This window comes from Magallana gigas, chromosome 3, assembly GCF_963853765.1.
Source record: "Magallana gigas chromosome 3, xbMagGiga1.1, whole genome shotgun sequence".
In the NCBI taxonomy this organism is placed as follows: Eukaryota; Metazoa; Mollusca; class Bivalvia; order Ostreida; family Ostreidae; genus Magallana; species Magallana gigas.
In genome coordinates this window covers 14,527,542-14,549,607 of record NC_088855.1, presented here as the reverse complement: position 1 = coordinate 14,549,607, position 22,066 = coordinate 14,527,542, and the positions used below count along the sequence as shown (strand labels likewise).

The following is a 22,066-nucleotide window of genomic DNA, read 5'->3' as shown; positions in this document are numbered from 1 at the left end:
CAATAATTATCCCGATTATTTACTGAACAGATAATTCATTCTACAACCGTATACAATAAGTGAATAATCGCATCATTAAAAATATGCGACAGTTGTAAGTGATAGGCATTGTTAATACACACACACATTGATTTCCAGTAACCAACGGTCCCAGCTGGTCTATGTGTCAATCAAACCAGCCCGTAGAATGAGGGGAAAACCAGAAATTTAGTATCAATGACGTCCCATAACAAACAGTAAGAATCGATATACACCAATCTCAGTAAAGCCAGAGCTCTATTTATGCCACCTCTATATGCGATAGCATAAACAGAGGTTTGGCTTTAGTCGGAATGCAGTACACATGAAAGCAACGACAATGAACAAGGGAGATAATCATGTCCATGTAGCATCCACATTCACACACTGAATTCCATCAACGCAAGATGTGACTATAAAATGCCCAACGATTTGATGCAATTAAATTTTGATATAAAAGTGATACTAAATACAGCAGAAAATCTTTTTGAAATAGCTTTTTGAATAAATATCTAGTTCTTGGGAAAATGCAGGAGGTGTTTCTAAAGTTCAATACAAATGCAGAGTGTTTATACATTTATTTTCATAATAAATATATACATGTACATTTAAAAAAAAAAATCCCATGTATTCATATTTCACAATATACATGTAGCTGTATGCAGTAGGAATATTTTTGATGCAGAGATTCCATACTGAATAGTCTATGGTTACAGTTCAATATTCCTCATATTGCTTATGGCATGTGAGAGTCTTTGGGGCATGGACTCGGCTACATCCAGGTACTCCTCTGCCGACGCCTTCAGTAGAGTGTCTATGTTCTTCAGATTCTCCGAGGCAATCAGGCCAAGGTCGTCCAACACGTTACAGAGGTAATCTACAGTAAAATCAGAGGTCACAGCAAACAGTCACAAAAGGCACAAACTGGGGGGAAACAGTTATGTACAGTCAAACCTTGTTAGGTGGAAATAGATGGGACCAAGTTAAAAGTTTCAAATAAACAAAACTTGTTAAAATGTGGACTATTTTGATGCATGTTTAAAGTTGGGGATATTCAAACTATGTGAAAACAATTATTTCTAAAACTAAAGAGGACCAAGTTTAAAGTTTCGGATAATCAAGGATTCAAATTAAACAGGTTCCAATACATAGATCAGAGGTTTCAAATAAATTTTCCCAATTTAGTATATTTTGAAATATCAATGTTTGGGATATCCAAATTCAAATGTACATCTAATCATTTATTAAATTTCCATCCACTATTCTAGACACAATTTAAAATGACAATTTTAACCAATGTAGAGAATAGCTGGGGTTTTTTGTGGGTGCAATTTTTTGTGTTTTGATTCAAAAAGGTATATTCATTATCTGCAATATCTGATTTGATGATTATATTAAACACATTTTTTGCAACTAAATATTTTTTCAATTTGGATGACACCACAAAATTTAGTGAAAAAAATAGCACCCTGCAGAAAAATCAAGTAGAACAGTAATTTATTTGGAATTTGGTTTCCTGCTGGAAGACACCAGATTTAAGTGATATGCTTTCCTCTGTACCAATATCTGTGATGAGCTGTTTGACAGCATGGCTGGACAGTTCCTGGATCTTTAGAATCTGCTCACAATACAGGTGCATGGTTCCTCGGGCGATGGACTCTAACCACAGGTCTGCCACATGCTCTGGGAGCTCTAAAAGAGTACCAGAAATAAAGGTTACTAGAGATACACCAAAAACACAGTACATGTACTGCATGATTCGTATAAATCAACAAGTGACAAACTGACACAAACAGGCAAAATCAAATTTCAGAATGAATGACCCATTTAACGTAATTACATGTATATGTACTGTATACAGTAAAAAAAAAAAATGGTCATCAAATTTGACACCAATGTTTTCATCAACAACAAAGCACCTGTTTCATCTGTGTAAGGTAGTTTCCCATGCTTTAGAGCCACTAACACTGAGGGGTTGTCCTGCATGGTGAACGGCTCCAGATGCTGGGGTAGTGTCATCAGGAACTGACCAACCTGAGGGGTCAAAGAATGAGAAAATCAGCTAATGGGTACTGATTAAAATGCAACATTCTAAAAATACAACATGAAGGTAACTCAATAAATCTGAGTGTTATTTTTATTCAATACATTGTATAAACCTCTAATGGCAATTTTAATAATGCAACAATGTATGTCATACTTTTGTTATGTATTCCTGTGGAGAAAGGCTAAAGGTCGGAAGGTCAGAGGTCAAAGCTCCTCCAGCACTCTTTGATGTCCAGATCTACAAAAACATTTAGGAACTTTGTCTAACAATGCTCTAACTATATTTTACACTGAGCAAGGCTTTTGACCCTAAAAATATACTGCACCTACTTAGTAAACACATGTATCAGTAGTTGGTGAAAAATTGTGCTTATGTTGCTGTGTTTGTACACTTTATGTGAAGAGTGGGGTGTTCACCATTGTCAGGGGTCATGGGATCTCTGTTTTCAATCACACAATGGTGCTTTTTAACCTACCTCCATGTTGCTGACATCTGCTAGGTACCCCCTCAGTGTACCAAACACAATATCAAAAGAAAACTTATGAACATCTTCACTCAGTTTACACAGCTCCCGTTTGGTGTCCTCCAACACAGAGGGAAGGTCCCCTATAAAACAGAGAACACCTATCATTAGGTCCTGTACAACACAGAGGGAAAGCCCCCTATAAAACAGATAACACCTATCGTTAGGTCCTGTACAACACAGAGGAAGGTCCCGTATAATACAGAGAACACCTATCGTTAGGTCCTGTACAATACAGACAGAAGGAAGGTCCCCTATAATACAGAGAACACCTATCATTAGGTCCTGTACAACACAGAGGGAAGGTCCCCTATAATACAGATAACACCTATCGTTAGGTCCTGTACAATACAGACAGAGGGAAGGTCCCCTATAATACAGATAACACCTATCGTTAGGTCCTGTACAACACAGAGGAAGGTCCCCTATAATACAGATAACACCTATCATTAGGTCCTGTACAATACAGACAGAGGGAAGGTCCCCTATAATACAGATAACACCTATCGTTAGGTCCTGTACAACACAGAGGAAGGTCCCCTATAATACAGATAACACCTATCGTTAGGTCCTGTACAACACAGAGGAAGGTCCCCTATAATACAGAGAACACCTATCGTTAGGTCCTGTACAATACAGACAGAGGGAAGGTCCCCTATAATACAGATAACACCTATCGTTAGGTCCTGTACAACACAGAGGAAGGTCCCCTATAATACAGATAACACCTATCGTAAGGTCCTGTACAACACAGAGGGAAGGTCCCCTATAATACAGATAACACCTATCGTTAGGTCCTGTACAATACAGACAGAGGGAAGGTCCCCTATAATACAGAGAACACCTATCATTAGGTCCTGTACAACACAGAGGGAAAGCCCCCTATAAAACAGAGAACACCTATCATTAGGTCCTGTACAACACAGAGGGAAGGTCCCCTATAATACAGATAACACCTATCGTTAGGTCCTGTACAATACAGACAGAGGGAAGGTCCCCTATAATACAGAGAACACCTATCATTAGGTCCTGTACAACACAGAGGGAAGGTCCCCTATAATACAGATAACACCTATCATTAGGTCCTGTACAATACAGACAGAGGGAAGGTCCCCTATAATACAGATAACACCTATCGTTAGGTCCTGTACAACACAGAAGGAAGGTCCCCTATAATACAGATAACACCTATCGTTAGGTCCTGTACAACACAGAGGAAGGTCCCCTATAATACAGATAACACCTATCGTTAGGTTCTGTACAATACAGACAGAGGGAAGGTCCCCTATAATACAGAGAACACCTATCATTAGGTCCTGTACAACACAGAGGGAAGGTCCCCTATAATACAGATAACACCTATCATTAGGTCCTGTACAATACAGACAGAGGAAGGTCCCCTATAATACAGATAACACCTATCGTTAGGTCCTGTACAACACAGAAGGAAGGTCCCCTATAATACAGATAACACCTATCGTTAGGTCCTGTACAACACAGAGGAAGGTCCCTTATAATACAGATAACACCTATCGTTAGGTCCTGTACAACACAGAAGGAAGGTCCCCTATAATACAGATAACACCTATCGTTAGGTCCTGTACAACACAGAGGAAGGTCCCCTATAATACAGAGAACACCTATCGTTAGGTCCTGTACAACACAGAGGGAAGGTCCCCTATAATACAGAGAACACCTATCGTTAGGTCCTGTACAATACAGAGCTGACTCTACTGATACCTGTTACCAAAATACCCTACGAAATCTTTTTTTTTTTCCTTAAATTTCGTGTACAAGTATATGGTTGTTGTTCCATCTTTGCTTTGTATGATAATGTTTTAATTAGCTGTTCAGTATGATCATATTCAATTGTATCAATGATATTAACAAAATGCAAAAGGTTCCTTTCCCTAAAACGTAGTAAACTGCCAAAAAACCTGAATTCTAAATTGAAATTTTAACTACATTAAGATGTAAATTCAAGATATCAACATTATTATACGAGAACATGTTATAATTCAAAGTTGGTTCGTTTTCCCTTTTTTTTCTTGGGAGTAAAGAAATGTGTGAATAGTGAAAAATCCAAACTGGTATCTTACCTTCTCCAAGCTTAGTAACTAGGACCTCTAGGTTCTCGATGTCATGGGGATTTTTTAAAAACAATGCAGCATGAGCCTCAATTACAGAAACCTTCCCAAAGAACCTGCAGAGCAAAACCATAAAAGTATCACAGTGTGTAAAATAAAAGTTATCTTTAATCAACAAAAAAAAAGAAAGTGCAATTTTGCCACTTAAATCATTGAGCCAAAACTTTCAATTTAATTTTGTCAATTATAAACATAACTAGCCTTTCTACGACTGCACCATATACCCTCCCCCTGAACCAAAGCACATGGTCATACAATGCATTGAAAAAATACGTGTTGTCATTGTTTCATAACGCATTTTGATTTCCTAATAACGCTTCAACATCAATTAAAAAAATATTTTAAAGTTTAATTTTTTATCATAAAATTACCATCATCTGAAACCTCAAGCTTTCATACATTTTCACCATTTTGTTTTTTACAATACAAGGGCATTTGTTTGATGAATAGAAAACACACACAACATAACTTACACCCTGATAACTCCCTGCCATTTGCTGAAACCAGTCCCAATAATTGACTTTACATCTTACCTTTTACTATGGGCCTGAACATTCCAACATTCGCTGTCATGGCTAACATTGAAGAAATTCTGACCATGTTTAACCATTGATTAGATTACCCATTGCAATGTCAAACACCACAATTGTACTTAATTGATCAAAAGTACCCCAAAGTTTGGAACCTTTATTTGTACTCAGAGAATTCCAACACAGGAAAAGAGTATACTTATAAATATGCCATACATTTAAAGAATTTTACTTAATTTACAGTCCATAATTTCTTACTAACATTATTTCAAATTTCAGACTCACTTTAACCTGTTTTGCTTTGAATCACACTACATAGTAAAAGCTGTGAATTACCGGTACACAGTGATTACATAATATTATATTATTAAGAACAAGTATAGGTCAAGAGGTCACCAACATGTGAAATACTGTAGATTCCATATTTTACGCGAGTACTTAATTCCACGATTCAATGGTTTTGCATCAAATCGTGAGAATATAAAACTGCAAACGCCAAATTTTTATCATAATTCCAAATAGTTACATCTGTCCGAAAAAATCATAGCGAGATTTTAAAATCTGTGAGATATGCTTCTCGCGATTTTGTGCGGATATTAATTCCTTGCGTTTAATTGGGATTTTACAGAAGTTAAAATCAACTGTGCCAACAAGTTGAGGTGATTGTTATGATAAGTATTTCCACATTCAAGTAATGATATATAATTACTAACATAATTAATAACAGAAATTTACACAATTTAAAGCAATCAAAAAACCATCCTCTTCCCCAGTAAATATGAATAGATAAATATATTTATATGTGAGTGTTAATAATTACATGTAACTTGTTCCATTTTATTATGTAGCTGTCTGTTCATATAAATTCAAATGATTAAATACATGTACTTACCGAAGCTTTCCGATCTCTTTTACAGGAGAGCTTGGATTTGTGTAGTGTGCTATCGTCTGCATCATACTGCTCAAAATATTTCCATCTAATTCGTCCATATGCATAATAAGATCACCTAATATACAAAAACAAAGATTCTAAAATACATAATCATTAATCAATGTTATATTCATTACACCAATATTGGGGTTACAAAACTTATAATAAAATATATTCATGTAAATGTTATTTTCTTCCAGGATTGTACCGTAATATAACATTAACATTCACACACTAAAAAGATTCAACAAGCAAGGATATACCGTTAATAGTATTCAAACTTATATCACAAATAATAAAATGATGTTTGACTATAAGTCTGAAATTCTAACACTTAAATTCCAAGGACAAAACTTAAAAAAAAAATACAAATTTTAAAATATATTTAAAGTAATCTTCTTTTTTTAAGTTTACAGATTTTGACTTTTGACACTATCCCTCACCACAGGTCTGGATGATCCTCAGCGTGTGCTGGAAGTGGGTCCAGTCCTCTTCCTCCCCCGCTCGCCGACTTGTTCTACACTTCTCCTTGATATTGGTCAACACTCTCCGAAATTCTTTACAGTAATTACTAAAATATGTCTGTTTCAACAAAAAAAACAAATATTCATATACGATGATACTATTTTAAGTACCAGATTTTAAAAACATTCTCTGGTCACAAAACTACACTTCAGCAAATGTAAAAATTATTCCAGTTTTGAATTTAAAATGACCATGTACCAGGTAATGATATTAAGGATCTTTTGGTTAGTACCTAAGTATACAACACAAGTTTATTCAAGTAAATTCTTGAGCTACAAGCTAGATCTGATTATAATAAAATTTTCTAAAATACAATTCCCACACTGTACCTTTAAGGCATCCATCATAAACAAATATCCACATCCATTGGTTAAGTTCAGGCATCTTTCATTGGCCTATGAGAGAAAAAGAAATTGAAATCAGATTACTAAGCAACCAAATACATTATTATACTTTAAATAGCAAAAATGTATAGAAGTTATTCATTCAAGATATTCCATCAGTTTCCTTGTTATATGGTGGCTGATATGGTACATCTGAGTGGATTTTGCACTTGTTTAGACATGTACAACATAAATAATGCAGGTTCCTTTCAACACTAAGAAATATCCTCATCTAGAGTTTAAAATAAAACAAAAATCCCATTACTTGGTCATTACTACTACAGTAAAACACACTTATAATGAAGTGCCAGGGATGGGCATTTTTGCTTCGTTATAAGTGTAATTTATTATATCCATCAAGTTTACGTCGTGTTTTAAAGTCACAGGGAATAAAAAATGACTTTGCTGTAAGCAATAATTCATTATAAGGGTGTTCATTATAACCAAGTTTTACTGTAGTAATTTGATTAACTTACCTCCTTTGCAAAGTTAAATAGTTTATTCACTGAACTGCCTAACAACTGAACTGTCTCAAAGATTTCTTCATGATCCTATAAAGATAAAAACAGGTGTCATAATTTAAATAAAAAAATTGAAATAATGATCAAAATTCACAATATTAATATTAAAATAATTAATAATAAAAACAGGTGTCCTAATTTTAATAAAAAACTGAAATAATGATCAAAATTCACAATATTGATATTAAATGTGGAATTGAAGTAAACTTCAAAGTTAATTCCCTAAAGTCAAGTGACAAACCCTGACCAGTTTAATGGAATCCAGATTTTTTCCAAGTGTCTCCTCCTCTAGGCTTTGGTAGGTACAGATGTGGTGCCGATAAGGGGCGTACAACTCCAGCAACAGATGATCTAGACTGGTCACATGACTACAGTTCTCCGCTACAACCAATGAAAGAACATGACGGACATTCATACAACAAATAACGAAATCAAGGATAAAAGATGAAAATCTCAATAGATCTTATGAAGAAATTTAAAATGGTAATACTAATAGGTTTATAAGTTTAATATTTTTTAAAAAAGTATTTATGGCAAAGAAATGTATTTTACACATGTACATTGTAACTCACCAATCATATTGGATTCCACAGCTTGCTCCATACTCCTGGCAAATCTCTCTGTTATCTAAAAAAAAAAATAGCTATGATTTATTTTAGTTTTTCTTAGAAATTATACAAAAAACAGTATTTGTATTGACATGCAAAACCTGAATTTGCTTTACATAAAATACCGGGTACATGAACATAACTATATACACAATTAAAATCAAGCTTAAGGATTGATTAAAAACCTTTGTTCTAAGCATAATATTGATTGGTACAAACACATTTTTGACCAGGAACTACCAGATCAAAGTCTGGCACTGACCTGTTTGAGCTCTATCAGTCCAGTCAGTGTATCTCTGTGTTGTGTGTACAGGTTAATGCATGAATGAAGAGGTGGATCCAGGGATTCCAGGGTCTCCTTAATCAGATCACACACGATAGGTAGGGGGTCTGGAAACACTTGCTTACACCACTTCATCTACAAAACAAGAAATAAACAATGATTGAACAATTACTGTATTAAGATATAATAAATATCTTCTTATTCTAAGCCATATATCCATTATATATATATATACATACATGTACCAAAATGGAAATAAAACGTCTAAAATAATGGAAGCAAAGGCTTGCTGTGTACAGAGCTATTCCACCATGAAACAGTACAAAAATTTCACACAAGCATTTACAAGTTACATATGACTTGCCTTGAGTTTTAATCATAACATGTTTTACCTCTGCATGCCAAGTTGACAGAAGCAGGTCATAATATTCTGTCAACCATTCTTTCAACGTGTCATCTGCATTTGCTTCAATGATATTCTTCCATGCACCCAATAAAGTCACCTAAACAAAAGCAGATATGGTACATGTACCACAAAAAAGATATGATTTTAATATGATACTATTCAAAAATTGTTAGAAATGGGGGCAGATATTTGACCTTATCAAATATAGTTCTTTGTAGCAACAAAAAATTGTGGATTAATAAAAAATTATCAAGATTTTAAAACATTGCAAACTGATTGTAGCAAATGGGATCCAACTGTAAAAAGTACATCTGTAACTCAGGTACATAGATATATCTGCCAGGGATTTTTGTCACCATCTTTTAGCCTCCAACCTGAGTTTTAACCTCAGATTATGCACTTATCTTATGAGGATATAAGCAGAGAGGTGAAAAGAGCAATTTTAAAACATTGGTGACCGCAAGGTCAGAATACTTATGCATGTTGTTAACTCATGAGTTTTAGACTATAGCTGACCTTGTGACACCTGGTGTAGTACTTGTAGAGCTGGGGGACCCGGTCAATGTCGGTGAAGATCTGTGTGTAGGTCTGGGCAGTCTCCAGGGACTGGGTGGTGAAGGCCTGCACCAGCTGGGGGCTCAGCACCGCCTCCAGGCGGTTCTTGAGGGTCTCCAGGTGCTGACACCTGTCTGCATAGTCAGGTGTGTCAACCAACATCAACTGTAATTACAGAAAACATTAAGTCTTTGTGAAGGTAGGAATTCATGTAATATGTCAACAAAAAAGAGGAAGAATATGCCTTTCAACTACTGAGGTTAGGAATATGAAGTAACTTTTAAACGCCATTTTTCAACTAGTGTGGTGATACATTTGTATATTGTACATGTAAGTTCTGTACTTACCAAACTGTTTTGCATCCCTTTCAGTTTCAATGTTATCTGCAAAGATTCAATATAAATGATTATTTTAAAAATAATATAAGTTCATGTCATGCAGTTATAATCCATAAATGTTTATATGGAACTTTTACTGATAAGTCTGAAAAAATATTTGCTATGTAGAAACTAAATTTTGAGACAAGATAAATCAAATTATAGGTCATACAGCCTTGATATCTTGAGATTGGAACACCTCCTCCACATCTGAGCTCAGTGTGGTCCAATTGTCTGCCTCCTGTGCAAGTAAAAATAAGGTGGTCAGAATGAATGAGGGAAACAAAAATTCTAATCTTTATAGGAGAGATTTGTGAGATTGGTGCAAAATTCTAACCAATTAACTTTGCCTGATTAAATGAAATTAATTAATGTAAATTTCGAAGTTTATCAGTTGTCTTTGTTTTCTACTCCCTAACCCTGAGGGCTTCTGCAGCAGAGGTCATTCGGGATTTGATTGCGTCCAGTTTTAGCAGAGTCTGCATTGATTTAGCTGTGTCATGTTCCACCTAGATTAAATCAATTAAACAAAACTGCTTAAACATACTGCTATATTCATTAATTAAATCAACATCTTACATGATATCCAAAAATACATCACCTAGCTGAGTCTTTATTGACTATTTTCTGATCTGCATTCTATAACTACACATGTATCTATGACCAAGAATTACCCATACTTCTGTGAATAATCCCCGAGTGTTGATCAATTTTGAAAAATTTTCTGCTCTGTATTTCACAGACATTGATACCTTTTGAATGTCCTGTTTGACCATTTTCATCTGATCCTGGAGTAGAGCAGCTTCCTGTTTTACAGCATCTAGTTCTCTTATCACTCTACAACAATACATCCTCCTTCATGCTACTTGTACAAGGTATTGAAATATTTGATAAAAATATAAAAATATGTATATTTCAATTATTTAGGAAAAAAGAGAACTCTGCAATAATAGGGGTACTGTTTTTTTTGCAATTTTTTACTTCATGAAAATTGTCCTTACAATTCATTGGACATGCATGTGTATGTATTACATATATTTTGGATGTAACAATATTAAAATTTAAAAAAATCAAAATAGCCATAAAAAGGAATTAAAAATCTTCAAATTTTGGCATAAACCCAGTATGAAAAAAGTGAAAGGCATTTAATATTTCAAATTAGCAAACCTTGGTAAATTTTGAACAGCTTGCTGGCTGGTTTCCTCTATTATGTTGTTCACTTCCTGAAAATCAATTAAATTTATTAGAAACTTTGGTCTATTCAGGATAAAGTTTTTAAAAAAGTTTTAAAGTTGGTCTTAGATAATTAATAAATCTAAATTAAATACAGTGAAGTCGCCAATTCCGGGTCGTCTCCAGTTCTGGGTCACTCGTATGTGTTTTGTGTCATATTTAAAATTAATGAGGAATAAACTTTATAAATACCCTGGTCATGAACTATGGGTCTTCCTGTCTATAATCAGTAAAAACTATTTAAAAGAAAACATTTACAGACCATCCGAGAAACAAAATTAGGAATCTTTCGAGATCGAGATTTTCACTCATCTTCGACATGGTACTTTCGTTATTTACGCTGCAGCGTGGTTTAAGTGAAAGTTTTGGCCGAGTATTAATACCTGCACAATATTGCACATGCATTCAGTTATTCGTCAGATATTGTTCATTATAATAAGTGCTCAATTAAATTTACACTTATTGATAAATCAAAATGAAAAAGGTTCCCCAATTGCGGGTCAGTTTACCTGAAACATAATTTTTGTGGTTTTAAGATAACACGTAAGAGGAAGAGAAGAAATTCAATTAAATAAAGTGCTCCATGCTGCCCTGTTGTCATTATATTTATTTGTTCGTTATTTTTCTTTGCTTATATTATATTTAGAGTCACATTATTTCATTCGGAATCACTGCCCTCATTTACATTTAGAATGGGTTCCTGTTACTTGTGTATCAACGGTTTTAAATATTATTCCTGGGCGGCAATATTTTTTCAATGCTACAAATTCATAAAAATCATTCTCAAAAACGATTTCCCGATATTACAGAGACCTTAAATTCACATGACCCGGAAATGGAGAAAATGATTCGAAAGTGGGGAAGCCAGGCCTTGTTGAAATACCTCCGTAAATGTAGTTTCTGGGAATTTATTTTGAAAAAAGAAATGGCTGTAAAATACCTCACAAACTGTACTTTCAATATGTATAAAATATGAAATAAAAATTGAACAACTTTGCCAAATATTAAAGAAACAGTCCGACATGACCAGGAATTGGCAACTTCACTGTACATGTAATACATGTGCTTTCAAAAAAGTTTATAACAGTATACATGTTTGATTCAAAGACATACTGTTATCAAAAATAGTCACCTTTCTTTCTATCCATATTCAAATTGAAAAATCCATAAAACAGATATTGAAAACTCTAAATATTGATCATACTATATGTATTTACATCTATTTATTTGCTACTGACAAAAACCAGTTATCACGATGCAAATAAAACAAATATTAATTACCTGAATAAACATTTGAAGTTTCATCACCAAGGTTGTTGCATATTGCTGTAAAGAGAAAACACAACACATAATTATAGTCATATTTTGCTAAAATATCACTGTCAAACTGCATATTTGAATTATTTGCAAATGTGTAAACTCACATCTTTAGCAGCAACTGGATCCTTTTGTGATCTAAAGGCTGTATTGACCCATTCTTTTGCATCAAAATTATCGTCCAAAAATTTGGAATAATCCTAGTAAAATTAATATTTATATACATTAACATGATTAAGCTACGAGGAAATTCGAAATACAAATGGGGAAAATGTTTGATGTGTAAGTCTGGCCAATTATTCCATTTCATCTGTCATCATTTCTTACATAAATAAATTATGCATTGCATAAAACTGCCCTTTAAGATAGCCATATTTTGAAATAGAGTACAAACCATTTTCGATTTTCCACGTCGACTGCAAAAAAATGTTTACATTGCTAAAGAGTTAGTGTGTGGAGGTAATAAAGTCATAGGAAAATTATTTCATAACTCGTACATAAAACTTGACAAAATTTCGAACTTTAGTTTACGATGTATAATATCTTTTAAAATCGGAACAACGTAATTTTCAAACAGTTTTCAAAGCTGACACCATTTGTGTTACGAGAGTTTTAAATCCAATTCAGATATTGGAACTTTTAAAATCTGTATAAGCTTGAAATTTGTAGTACAAGCTGTTCGAAGAAAAAAGCGCGGGAAACAAAAAAAAAAATTATCAAGGAGACGAAGACCAAAGTTTTTGGTATCAGATGTATATGACTGAGTATTGAGTCATTATAATGTCGTAGTTATGTCAGCTCAAAGTGGAATTCCCGTGAAAACTGCCGACAGATGTAATTTTTATTGTTTTACAAAGTAAAAGTTACTGGTGAAGCTAAATGAACATTTTAAATAACAGAGTAAATTCTAACTGCTTTTTAACAGGTTGATTTTGAAGTTGTTTTTTTTATATAAATCCGCATTAATGTGTATCAAATGCAAAAAGTTTTGGTTAAAATGGATGTTTTTCTGTATGTATATAGTTTGTAAGATTGATCCCAAGAAGTTTTGGATTTATAGAGGGATCAATCTCCGTAATAGTACAGTTACGGAAAAAGTTGCTTACCAAAAGTTGTCACATTTCATCTATTCTAATGCGGAAAACGTATTCTAAACGTAAAAAATTTCAAAATGGATTTTTTGTATTTTTCTTTAAATTTATATCACATTTGGGCTATTATATCCCAAATGGGGTATTATATCCCATTTTGAGATTGGTCCCAACCTGTTTAATGAATAAAGGAAAACGTACTTTTCAAAATCCTCCTGTCTATGAAAACTCATAGAAATGAGTTTTTACAGAAAACAAGCATATATATATATATCCTGTTGTTGAAGATCAGTAATTATCCTGTATATTATATTTCAGTGAACTCCGCTCTCCCCATTGACATTACAGCGGCACGAGTTCAACAGTACCCTGAATTGGTCAAATTACTGACAGAACTTTCCCAGAGGATTACCCCAGAAGGAATAAGTGTTCAAGTCAAGCAGGAGCTGGAGCAAGTGAGTGAAAATGTGATTTCTTTCATGTGAGGAACAAATTAGACAGAAATCAATTTCTACTTGGTAATTGTAATGAATGTATTCTGGAAATATGAAGTTTTCAATTCGAATACCTTTACCGGTATGTTCAGTCATGCGGTTCAATAGAACCAGTAGTTTGTTAAAACCAGTTTAGTACGACAATTAGAGCTGGAAACATGTTTAAAATTTGAATAATTTTCAGTTTTATGAGTCCAACATAACTTCATGTTGATATTTAATAGCGAGGCGGCGCGAAGCGCCGCTCGCGTAGCGAGCTCCATAGACAACGTGTACGAACGGAGGAAATTCGAGTTGAAATCTGCACATTGTTCAAAGAAAATTTTATGAGGCCACGTGAAAACGTTCTACTATCCCAGTGATCCTTTGCGGTGCATAGCAACATGGTGGAACAGGAAGCGTTTCTGAGGAAAATTCTTACCTGTAAATCGCATACATCATTTGCATTTAACAATAAATAATCCTTTTAAAAACATTAAAGTAAACAACACATATGCTTACGTAAAAAACTGTACCTATGACGTCATTTCCTTCCCCGAATTTGTCCGACAATTTACGAAAACTGTCGAGCGCAAAAAGTTAAGTATGACGTCACAGTGATCTCGCGTTTTATATTCCCGCGATACATTTAGAGGTGGATAAAGCATCTGTACTGAATGTAACGTGTAGGAAGTACTCAGTAGGGAGTCACCAATACTGATACTTCGCTCGCTATTAACAGTGACTCTTTGGCTGATTAGTTTTGTTTTGATGATTTTTTTTTTGCTCAGTAAATACACATGCAAGTTCCATGCTAAATTTATTGTCATATTGATCCAATCATTGTATACGTTAGGTAGGTGACAAAAAATTATTAAAAAAGAAAAGTCTAATCGTTATTAGATCTACGTGTAGCCACGTCATTTTGAAATGAATAAATAAAAGAAAAAAATTAAACTGTTAAAATATCTACATGTATTTGTTATAGTTGCATATGTGCATGGTCAATCGCGGCAAACCTTTCAATAATATTGGATATCACACACTAAAAAGAGGGGGAGGGCACATATGTCTACAACGCTTATATAGCGTACAAAAATTAAAAAGATTAAAAACAAAATTGATGTCACAGAGGAAAATAATTAAAACACCGGTAACAACAAGGAACAAAATGAGAAATAACACAGACACACAATTTATTGATTTTAATGATCATTATTAAAAGGTAAAGAAAAGATAAAAAAAATTAAAAAACCGGCTTTATTTTAATAAGTCTGTTTAATTGTTTAAGTGTATAAGCCTAGGAAGGGACCATAGGAATGAAAGTTTGATATCTTCCGGTTCCTTGCGGTGGTAAAAGTTTTCGAGACAAAGCCAAAGTTTTTTGGTTTAGATAAGTCCACGGGTTACATTTAACAATGATGACAGATGTATGGCTCCTTCTGCGCTCGCCCCAACGGTCACACCGTAAAACATATTAGAATATTTATCAGTTTATACATTGAAGTTGCTAGTCCATGTAATGTGTTGTTGTTTTATTACTGATCTTGTATCAGAAATGAATGGGTTTAAAGGAAAAATCGGTCTTCTTTAAAGATTGACAGACTGAACCAAGAATTGAATCCATATCCACTGCATGGATAACATACCAGTCAAACAGTCCACTGAATAATCTGTCTGATATCATTGTTTGTAGTCTATAAATTTATTATATTACAACCAAATATATTTCATAACTGTCAACTGTCAGTTAAGGGGGCACATATGGAATACACTTCATTTATGATACAATTTTATGAAATACAGAATATAGAAAACCCCATTATTCATCCCATTATTCATAACTAATTTAATTCGGGGGGGTGGGGGGGGGGAATTGTGTATTTCTGTTGATCTTTGACAATCCCTCTTGACTCTTGAGTCACTGAGAATAAAGATAGTAACAATGACTGTCAAAGTTGGTCTCCATACAAAAAAATAAAAAGGACCAGGAATTGAACCCAGGCCCCCTGAATCTCTAGTCTGGTGCTCTACTATCTGGCACCGGCGAAGGAACTGGTCTGACCATCACACATGTGTATGTATTTTACAGTATTGATGATTTTTATGGAGAAGGAACATATCTGAATGTATCTATTGTTTGGAATTGTAGGCAGAGGAGGAATTGAGACATGAAAAACACAGCTGGCTACTACAGCATACTCTGTACAAAGAAATAGAGGAGTTCCTGATCGACTCGGAACTGAGGAGTCAGGATGTGGCCCTCTCTCCTGATGACAAACAGGTATACATAACATTATCACAGAATTCTCCAGGAATATTGCCAGGATTGGCGTATTTGCAATTTGACATTCCAGAAATCAAATCTTTCTCACACTTGCTAAACTTATAAAAAAAAAAATCTCTAGTGTTTATGGGTTGTAACTGCAAAGTTTGGTTAAATATAACATACATAATATATATTTAATAAATATTCTTATTAAAAATAAATCAAAGAAATTGTAACAAATTTCTTAGAAACTCTCCTCGATGTTATCAAGCAGGATCTAAAGTAACTGTGTGATTTTAAAATGTAGATTATTGTTTTCAGTTTCACACAATGCTACAGGAGTGTCTGACTTTCTCAGAAATAGGAGACTACTTAAGATGTAGTCCTGACCCCAGCTGTAAAGTCAACCTTCTGGGATTGACCGAGGAGAGTATTCACAACCAGAACCCACACAGAAAGGTAAGGCTTGATCATTACTTACTGTGAACCAACTTTTATTTGCATGTGAAAATTTTTTGCGAGGTTCATGAGGGCATCATAATTGCAATTACTGTGGATCATCATTTTTGTGGGGTACAATATTCATGATTTTTGTGGGTATCCCTTGCATATGAATTTACATCTTCACGAAAGTATATACAAGCATTTGTTTAAGTATTTATTTACGAAGTAGAACTTGCTACCAACAAAATTATGTTTCCACAAATCAGGTTATTTTTGTCTAACCACAAACATTAACCCCCAGTGAATAGATATATCCATTATGATAAACATCTATGCTTAAAATGCTTATTTTTGGATGTCGTTGGCCTAAAACACACCAAGGCGGTGCAGACAAATTAAATACTGCACGTTAGCATGGTATGAATTTGTCTGCACTGCCTTGGTGTGTTATTAGCTCACCTGAGCTGAATATATAGAGTAAATCTTTAAAAATCTTCTTCTCAGAAACATATCAGCCAGATGATACTTTATAATTGTTAAGACTTTTGCCCCAGGACAATTCTTTGGCCTCACAAGAAGGTTCAGAGTTTGATGTAGGTAGGGTTGTATACCGTTAAGGATGAAACGGTATGATACCATACCGGTATTTTTGAAATGATACGGTATTTTTAACGATACGGTACTAGACCTCAATAAATGAGAATGATAATTATTTTTTTTCAATAAAGGTGTTTTTGATCTTTCAGTGTTATAATTTATAAAGATAGTATATAATATATTTACAATAACATATGAGTTTACAAACTATGTTTATGCTCCAATCTTTTAATAAAATAATAACAGACAAATAAAGTGAATCTGATTCTCAAATGTTTAGTAAAGTTCCTTGTGTTTTCCCATTTTCCCAGGCAAAATAACTGGCAATTGTTGCAAACACCACCATCTGATTTCCTACTGAAATGAGACTAAACAGCCGAGCGCGTTTACCTGGTTGTCAGCCATTGTTTGGTCGCACTAATTGACGAAACATCAGAAAATAGAACGGAATTTAAAAAAAAACTTTTGCGCTATTTTGTCTTTTTAATTTACATTTATTGTCAGAATAAAATTAAAAACTATCATTGTAAATGTATATTAGTTTTTTTTAAATTTATGTATTGACTTATTATAGTATTGGCAGTCGAATCAAGGATCGTACTAAGAACGGGAAAGCTCATATTTCGTTAATTAGCCTATCCTTTTAATGCGCGAAGAATTTGATTTTAGCGAGTCTGTAATCGTTTTTTAAAATCATTTTAAGGTAGCTCCATACTCGTAAAATTCTCTGAGGAAAGTTGAAAAACCAAACTGATTTCGACTTAATAGACTTAAATGTCATCAATTGTTAGAAAAAATATACATGTCATCACACTTTTTGAGATGCCAGATAAACATAAACTAAAGCATGTTTTAGCATTAGAAAAATGAATTTTTTTTGGTTAAAAGTAAAATCTTGTAGGCAGAAATTTGTTTTTCTTGTTTAATTTTAATGTCAACTTTATCAGAAAACTAAAATTACAAAAATATTTTAAAATTAACCGTTGGAAAAAGAAAAACTATAGCATTTAGACATACAACTAAGAGAAAACTCAGAAAAAGAGTTATTTCCCCTTTGCATAGATAAAATATTTAAAAATTTGGAAATTTAGTTTAAAATTAAGTGCGAAAATATCTTGAACCTACCAATAATTCTAATTACATCCATGTGATTATATTCACATAAAATAAATAAAACTGTCTTGCACAATTTTTAAAGAATTCAAAGTTTTACAAAAAAGTGTGACGTCACAGAACACTGGATCTACTTTAATTGTATAAAAAGGTTTCAAAGATACAGAAATACCGTTATTAGTACCGGTATTGAATGAAACGGTATTTTACTGGTATTTTTAAAGCAAGTATTCGGTACGGTATTGGTACCGTGTACCGGTATCCAACCCTAGATGTAGGTTTATATCCCATATATAAACTAATGTTAAGGATCTTTTTTAGAACTGCAATACTCAACATATGATATGACTATAAAATCATCCTGTTAGAAAAGGGGGACTAATGATTATAAACATAAGAATATCTAGGGGAAAAATGGATTTTATTTATACAGGATCTACATGTATTATTGTACATTGTCCAGATAGTTTGTATTATGACTCCATTACGCTGATTTTATCATACCTATTGTTCCTCAGGTGAGCGATGTGGCCCATGGGCCTCTTGTAGGACCGACCTCATCAAAAATAAGCATTTTTATGCTTACATTGATATTCATATTGATGTTATTGTGTATGAAGTATTTGTGTATCATCGCTTTACAGCCTTTATATACGCTCTTAGTCAGGGATATGAAATATACATCGACCAGCTATATATATTACCGGTAATATGATATTTTGTTCACTTCCATGACTAAAAATATAGTGCTAGAAACTTTGTAAAAAAAAATTTTATTAACAAATACAAATGATTTTATGATTATTTTTCATAAATACATATCAAATTAGTTCTGTAAGTTTGAACATTCATTTAGTCTTACAAAAATAAATATACTCAAAACGCGTGATGACTTCTAAATTAGTGCTCATGGCGCATGAATACTCTAAGTGTATTCACAGGAAATTGAATGTCACAGATTTCCAATGCAAACATAAGGGGAAATACACACTGAATGTAAATATATATATTTTTACACCTCAGTGGGTAAAAGAATAATAGGGTGTATACTTAGTTTCTTAGCTTCACATATAAAGTCTGAGGAATTTATTTCCGTTGTATACTTCCTATCTAATGGTATATTGGACTTGAATGGAATGTACTATTTTAAAATATTAAGTTATTACTATAATAGTTTCTTCATGTTTTTGAATATGTATGTACATTGTACTGATGGTTTTACACTTCAGAACCTAGCCTACCTCCAGCAGAAACTGATTCCACAGATAGAGGAGCGTCTGGCAGATAAGTGTGAAAATCTACAGAACTTCCAAGATGTGGACAATGCTCTGGGTAACAAATGCGCTATCAAGAAAGAAATCCTCTAAATTTTGTGTCTGTGTTGTTTGCCAACTACTAGAATCATTTGTTATCAATCTGATAACAGGATTCTATTTGAAATGTTCTTGTGCTTAATCTTTTACATACACAGATATGAAAACACCTATTTTGAATTCTGAATACTGTATACAGGAAAATATTTGCCCCCATTTTATTTCCTCCCCTTTTCGCATTTGTTTTTAGCAGGCGAATTTATGACTGAATTGAAGCGAATTTAAGACTGGATGAATTCTGATGTCTCAAATTATCTGTCTTAAAACACAACAGTATCTGGGTGAATTCAGAACGGGTGAAACTCTTTCCAAGTGTAGAAGGACGAAAATAACCCTGTATACAATATTCTTTATCAATAATGACATTATGATAAAAAAATTTATAATCACCTATTTTGAATTATCAATATTCTTAAACAATAATGGTTTGATAAAGATTTTTATAATCAGTATAATATGACTGTTTGTACTTTAGATAGTAGTCCCACATTAGCGAAGTCGTCCCAGTTACCTGCCTTAATGGAAGCACAGAAGAGGAAGCTGGAAGAAGACACACAGCAGCTGGAGAGGCTCCGCATGGCTAAAGAGAAACAGTTCCAGACCTATTACCAAGTAGGTGTCATCTTAAGAGTGCTTTATTAGGGGTGTTGGTCTATTTTACAGTGTTGACTGATTTGGACACGGTAGCCCCCGGTTCGAGTCTGGTCTGCCGCTATTGTGGTAACATTGTAACTTTGGGAAAGTCAGTTTACTCTCTCCACCCAGAAGTTAAAATGGGTAGCTGGCTGAGTGAATGAATAAGCATAAGTGCGGTAACTTGGCAGCTTTGCTTGTGTGCTCCTTAGGCAGTTGAGGATGCTATCGATTGTACGGGTCTCGTCAGGGGGTAATACATGTATTATATAAAATTTGTGCGAGGCAATTTACTTTTCAAGCAAGACTATAAAGCCCTACCTGTACCTTTTTACCTTTACTACATATACAGTTCAATTACATGTATTTAAGCTGTAGAATCATGATTTTAGGTTCCCCAAAAAGTTGTAAAATATTTTAAGTACTGGTAGTCTTTCAGATACAGTCAAAGACAACTTAAGAAAATATTGTTTTATTTGACAGGTTATTTTACTCTGAACCCTACTATTACACAGTTTTATACATAAAATGTATTGTAATGGGGGGGGGGGGTTATGAACATTTGATTTCACCCCCTGTTGGTTGATAGAATCTATTTATTGGTACATGTAGACTCTGCTGGACTCCCTACATCTCCTGGAGGAGTTGATCACCAAGTACCGACTCCAGAACCAGACAGAGCATGACACAGTGTCCGCCGAGTGGCTGGTCGGAAAGTGTGACGGATTATGTCTCAAAATCAAGTACGTTGTACTAGGAAATCATCCAACTTTGAAAAAAACAATTCATAATATTGAATTCATAGAATAGCCCAATATGAATAGAACTATAAATTTACAGTAATTCTTTAAAAAATCCCTGAAATACATGGATCTACTTGGAAGTTAGAATGAATGATCATGTAATACATTTATCTGCTGGTTGTATGCACTGTTTTATCAATTTTGCACAATGATAAGTCTAAATTTAAGATACCAGTACTTCTCTGTTTTTAGGTTGATTGAGCTACAGATTCTGTCTGATACCTACACTCATGAAACAACAAAGGCGCTACAACAAATCAAGTAAAAATGTTCTTCTAATTATTACTATCAATTCTAACCTGCTAATGATATGTAATTGTATATCACATGTATTTTAGAAACTTAGAGAACATGGCTTTAGAATTTCAGAATTTTATAAGATTGCATAACATGACAAGTAATTCACTTTTTTCTGTCTTGCTCAGGGATACATTACACGGTGCTAAAGTGGAAGCGGAGAAAAGCAAGACGTATGTAACAAAAACACTCCAGACTTACGAGTCCTTGGGAAGTGAGTTTGATGATCTTGTGATGGAGTATCAAACCCTGAAGGAGGAAATGGACAACAAAGAGTGGGCGTTGTCCGAGCTGCAGAAAAGTGCCAGCTAGTGGGTCAGCTGTTACTGTGTGTCAACTAGTGGTCTGCATGTCACTCTGTTAGCAGCTATTGGTTTAGCTGTTACTATGTGGTGATCCAATTCATCCAAATATTTAATGCAAGTGTAGCATGCAGATTCTACATAAATATTTATTCATTGTAGTCATACAGATTAAATAATGATGTTTTTATTTTTCAATTTTAAGAAATTGTTACTGAACTTACAACAGCAATAATTTGTTGGAACTGAAAATACATGTCTTCATGG

At 33.9% G+C, this 22,066-nt stretch overlaps 2 protein-coding genes across 2 annotated transcripts; one reads left to right on the top strand and one right to left on the bottom strand.

Annotated features, from left to right (window-relative positions):
• Positions 1 to 577: 577 nt before the first annotated feature.
• On the bottom strand, positions 578 to 12,940 carry LOC105331366 (conserved oligomeric Golgi complex subunit 7). The gene is made up of 23 exons (XM_011433509.3): positions 12,799 to 12,940; positions 12,512 to 12,604; positions 12,369 to 12,413; positions 11,022 to 11,077; positions 10,607 to 10,691; positions 10,274 to 10,363; positions 10,027 to 10,095; positions 9,825 to 9,860; positions 9,439 to 9,642; positions 8,909 to 9,019; positions 8,496 to 8,651; positions 8,198 to 8,252; positions 7,873 to 8,006; positions 7,581 to 7,655; positions 7,051 to 7,116; positions 6,640 to 6,778; positions 6,158 to 6,272; positions 4,688 to 4,791; positions 2,541 to 2,671; positions 2,219 to 2,302; positions 1,938 to 2,052; positions 1,579 to 1,710; positions 578 to 895 (listed from the first exon to the last, which is right to left on the bottom strand). The coding sequence occupies exons 1-23, from the start codon at positions 12,799 to 12,801 to the stop codon at positions 729 to 731; spliced, it is 2,265 nt and encodes a 754-aa protein (XP_011431811.3). The 5' UTR covers positions 12,802 to 12,940; the 3' UTR covers positions 578 to 728.
• A 137-nt stretch (positions 12,941 to 13,077) lies between these two features.
• On the top strand, positions 13,078 to 22,066 carry LOC105331365 (HAUS augmin-like complex subunit 4). The gene is made up of 9 exons (XM_011433508.4): positions 13,078 to 13,238; positions 13,814 to 13,950; positions 16,121 to 16,252; positions 16,559 to 16,696; positions 19,621 to 19,723; positions 20,240 to 20,376; positions 21,010 to 21,140; positions 21,393 to 21,461; positions 21,626 to 22,066. Exons 1-9 carry the CDS (start codon positions 13,196 to 13,198, stop codon positions 21,807 to 21,809), a joined length of 1,074 nt encoding a protein of 357 aa, XP_011431810.3. The 5' UTR covers positions 13,078 to 13,195; the 3' UTR covers positions 21,810 to 22,066.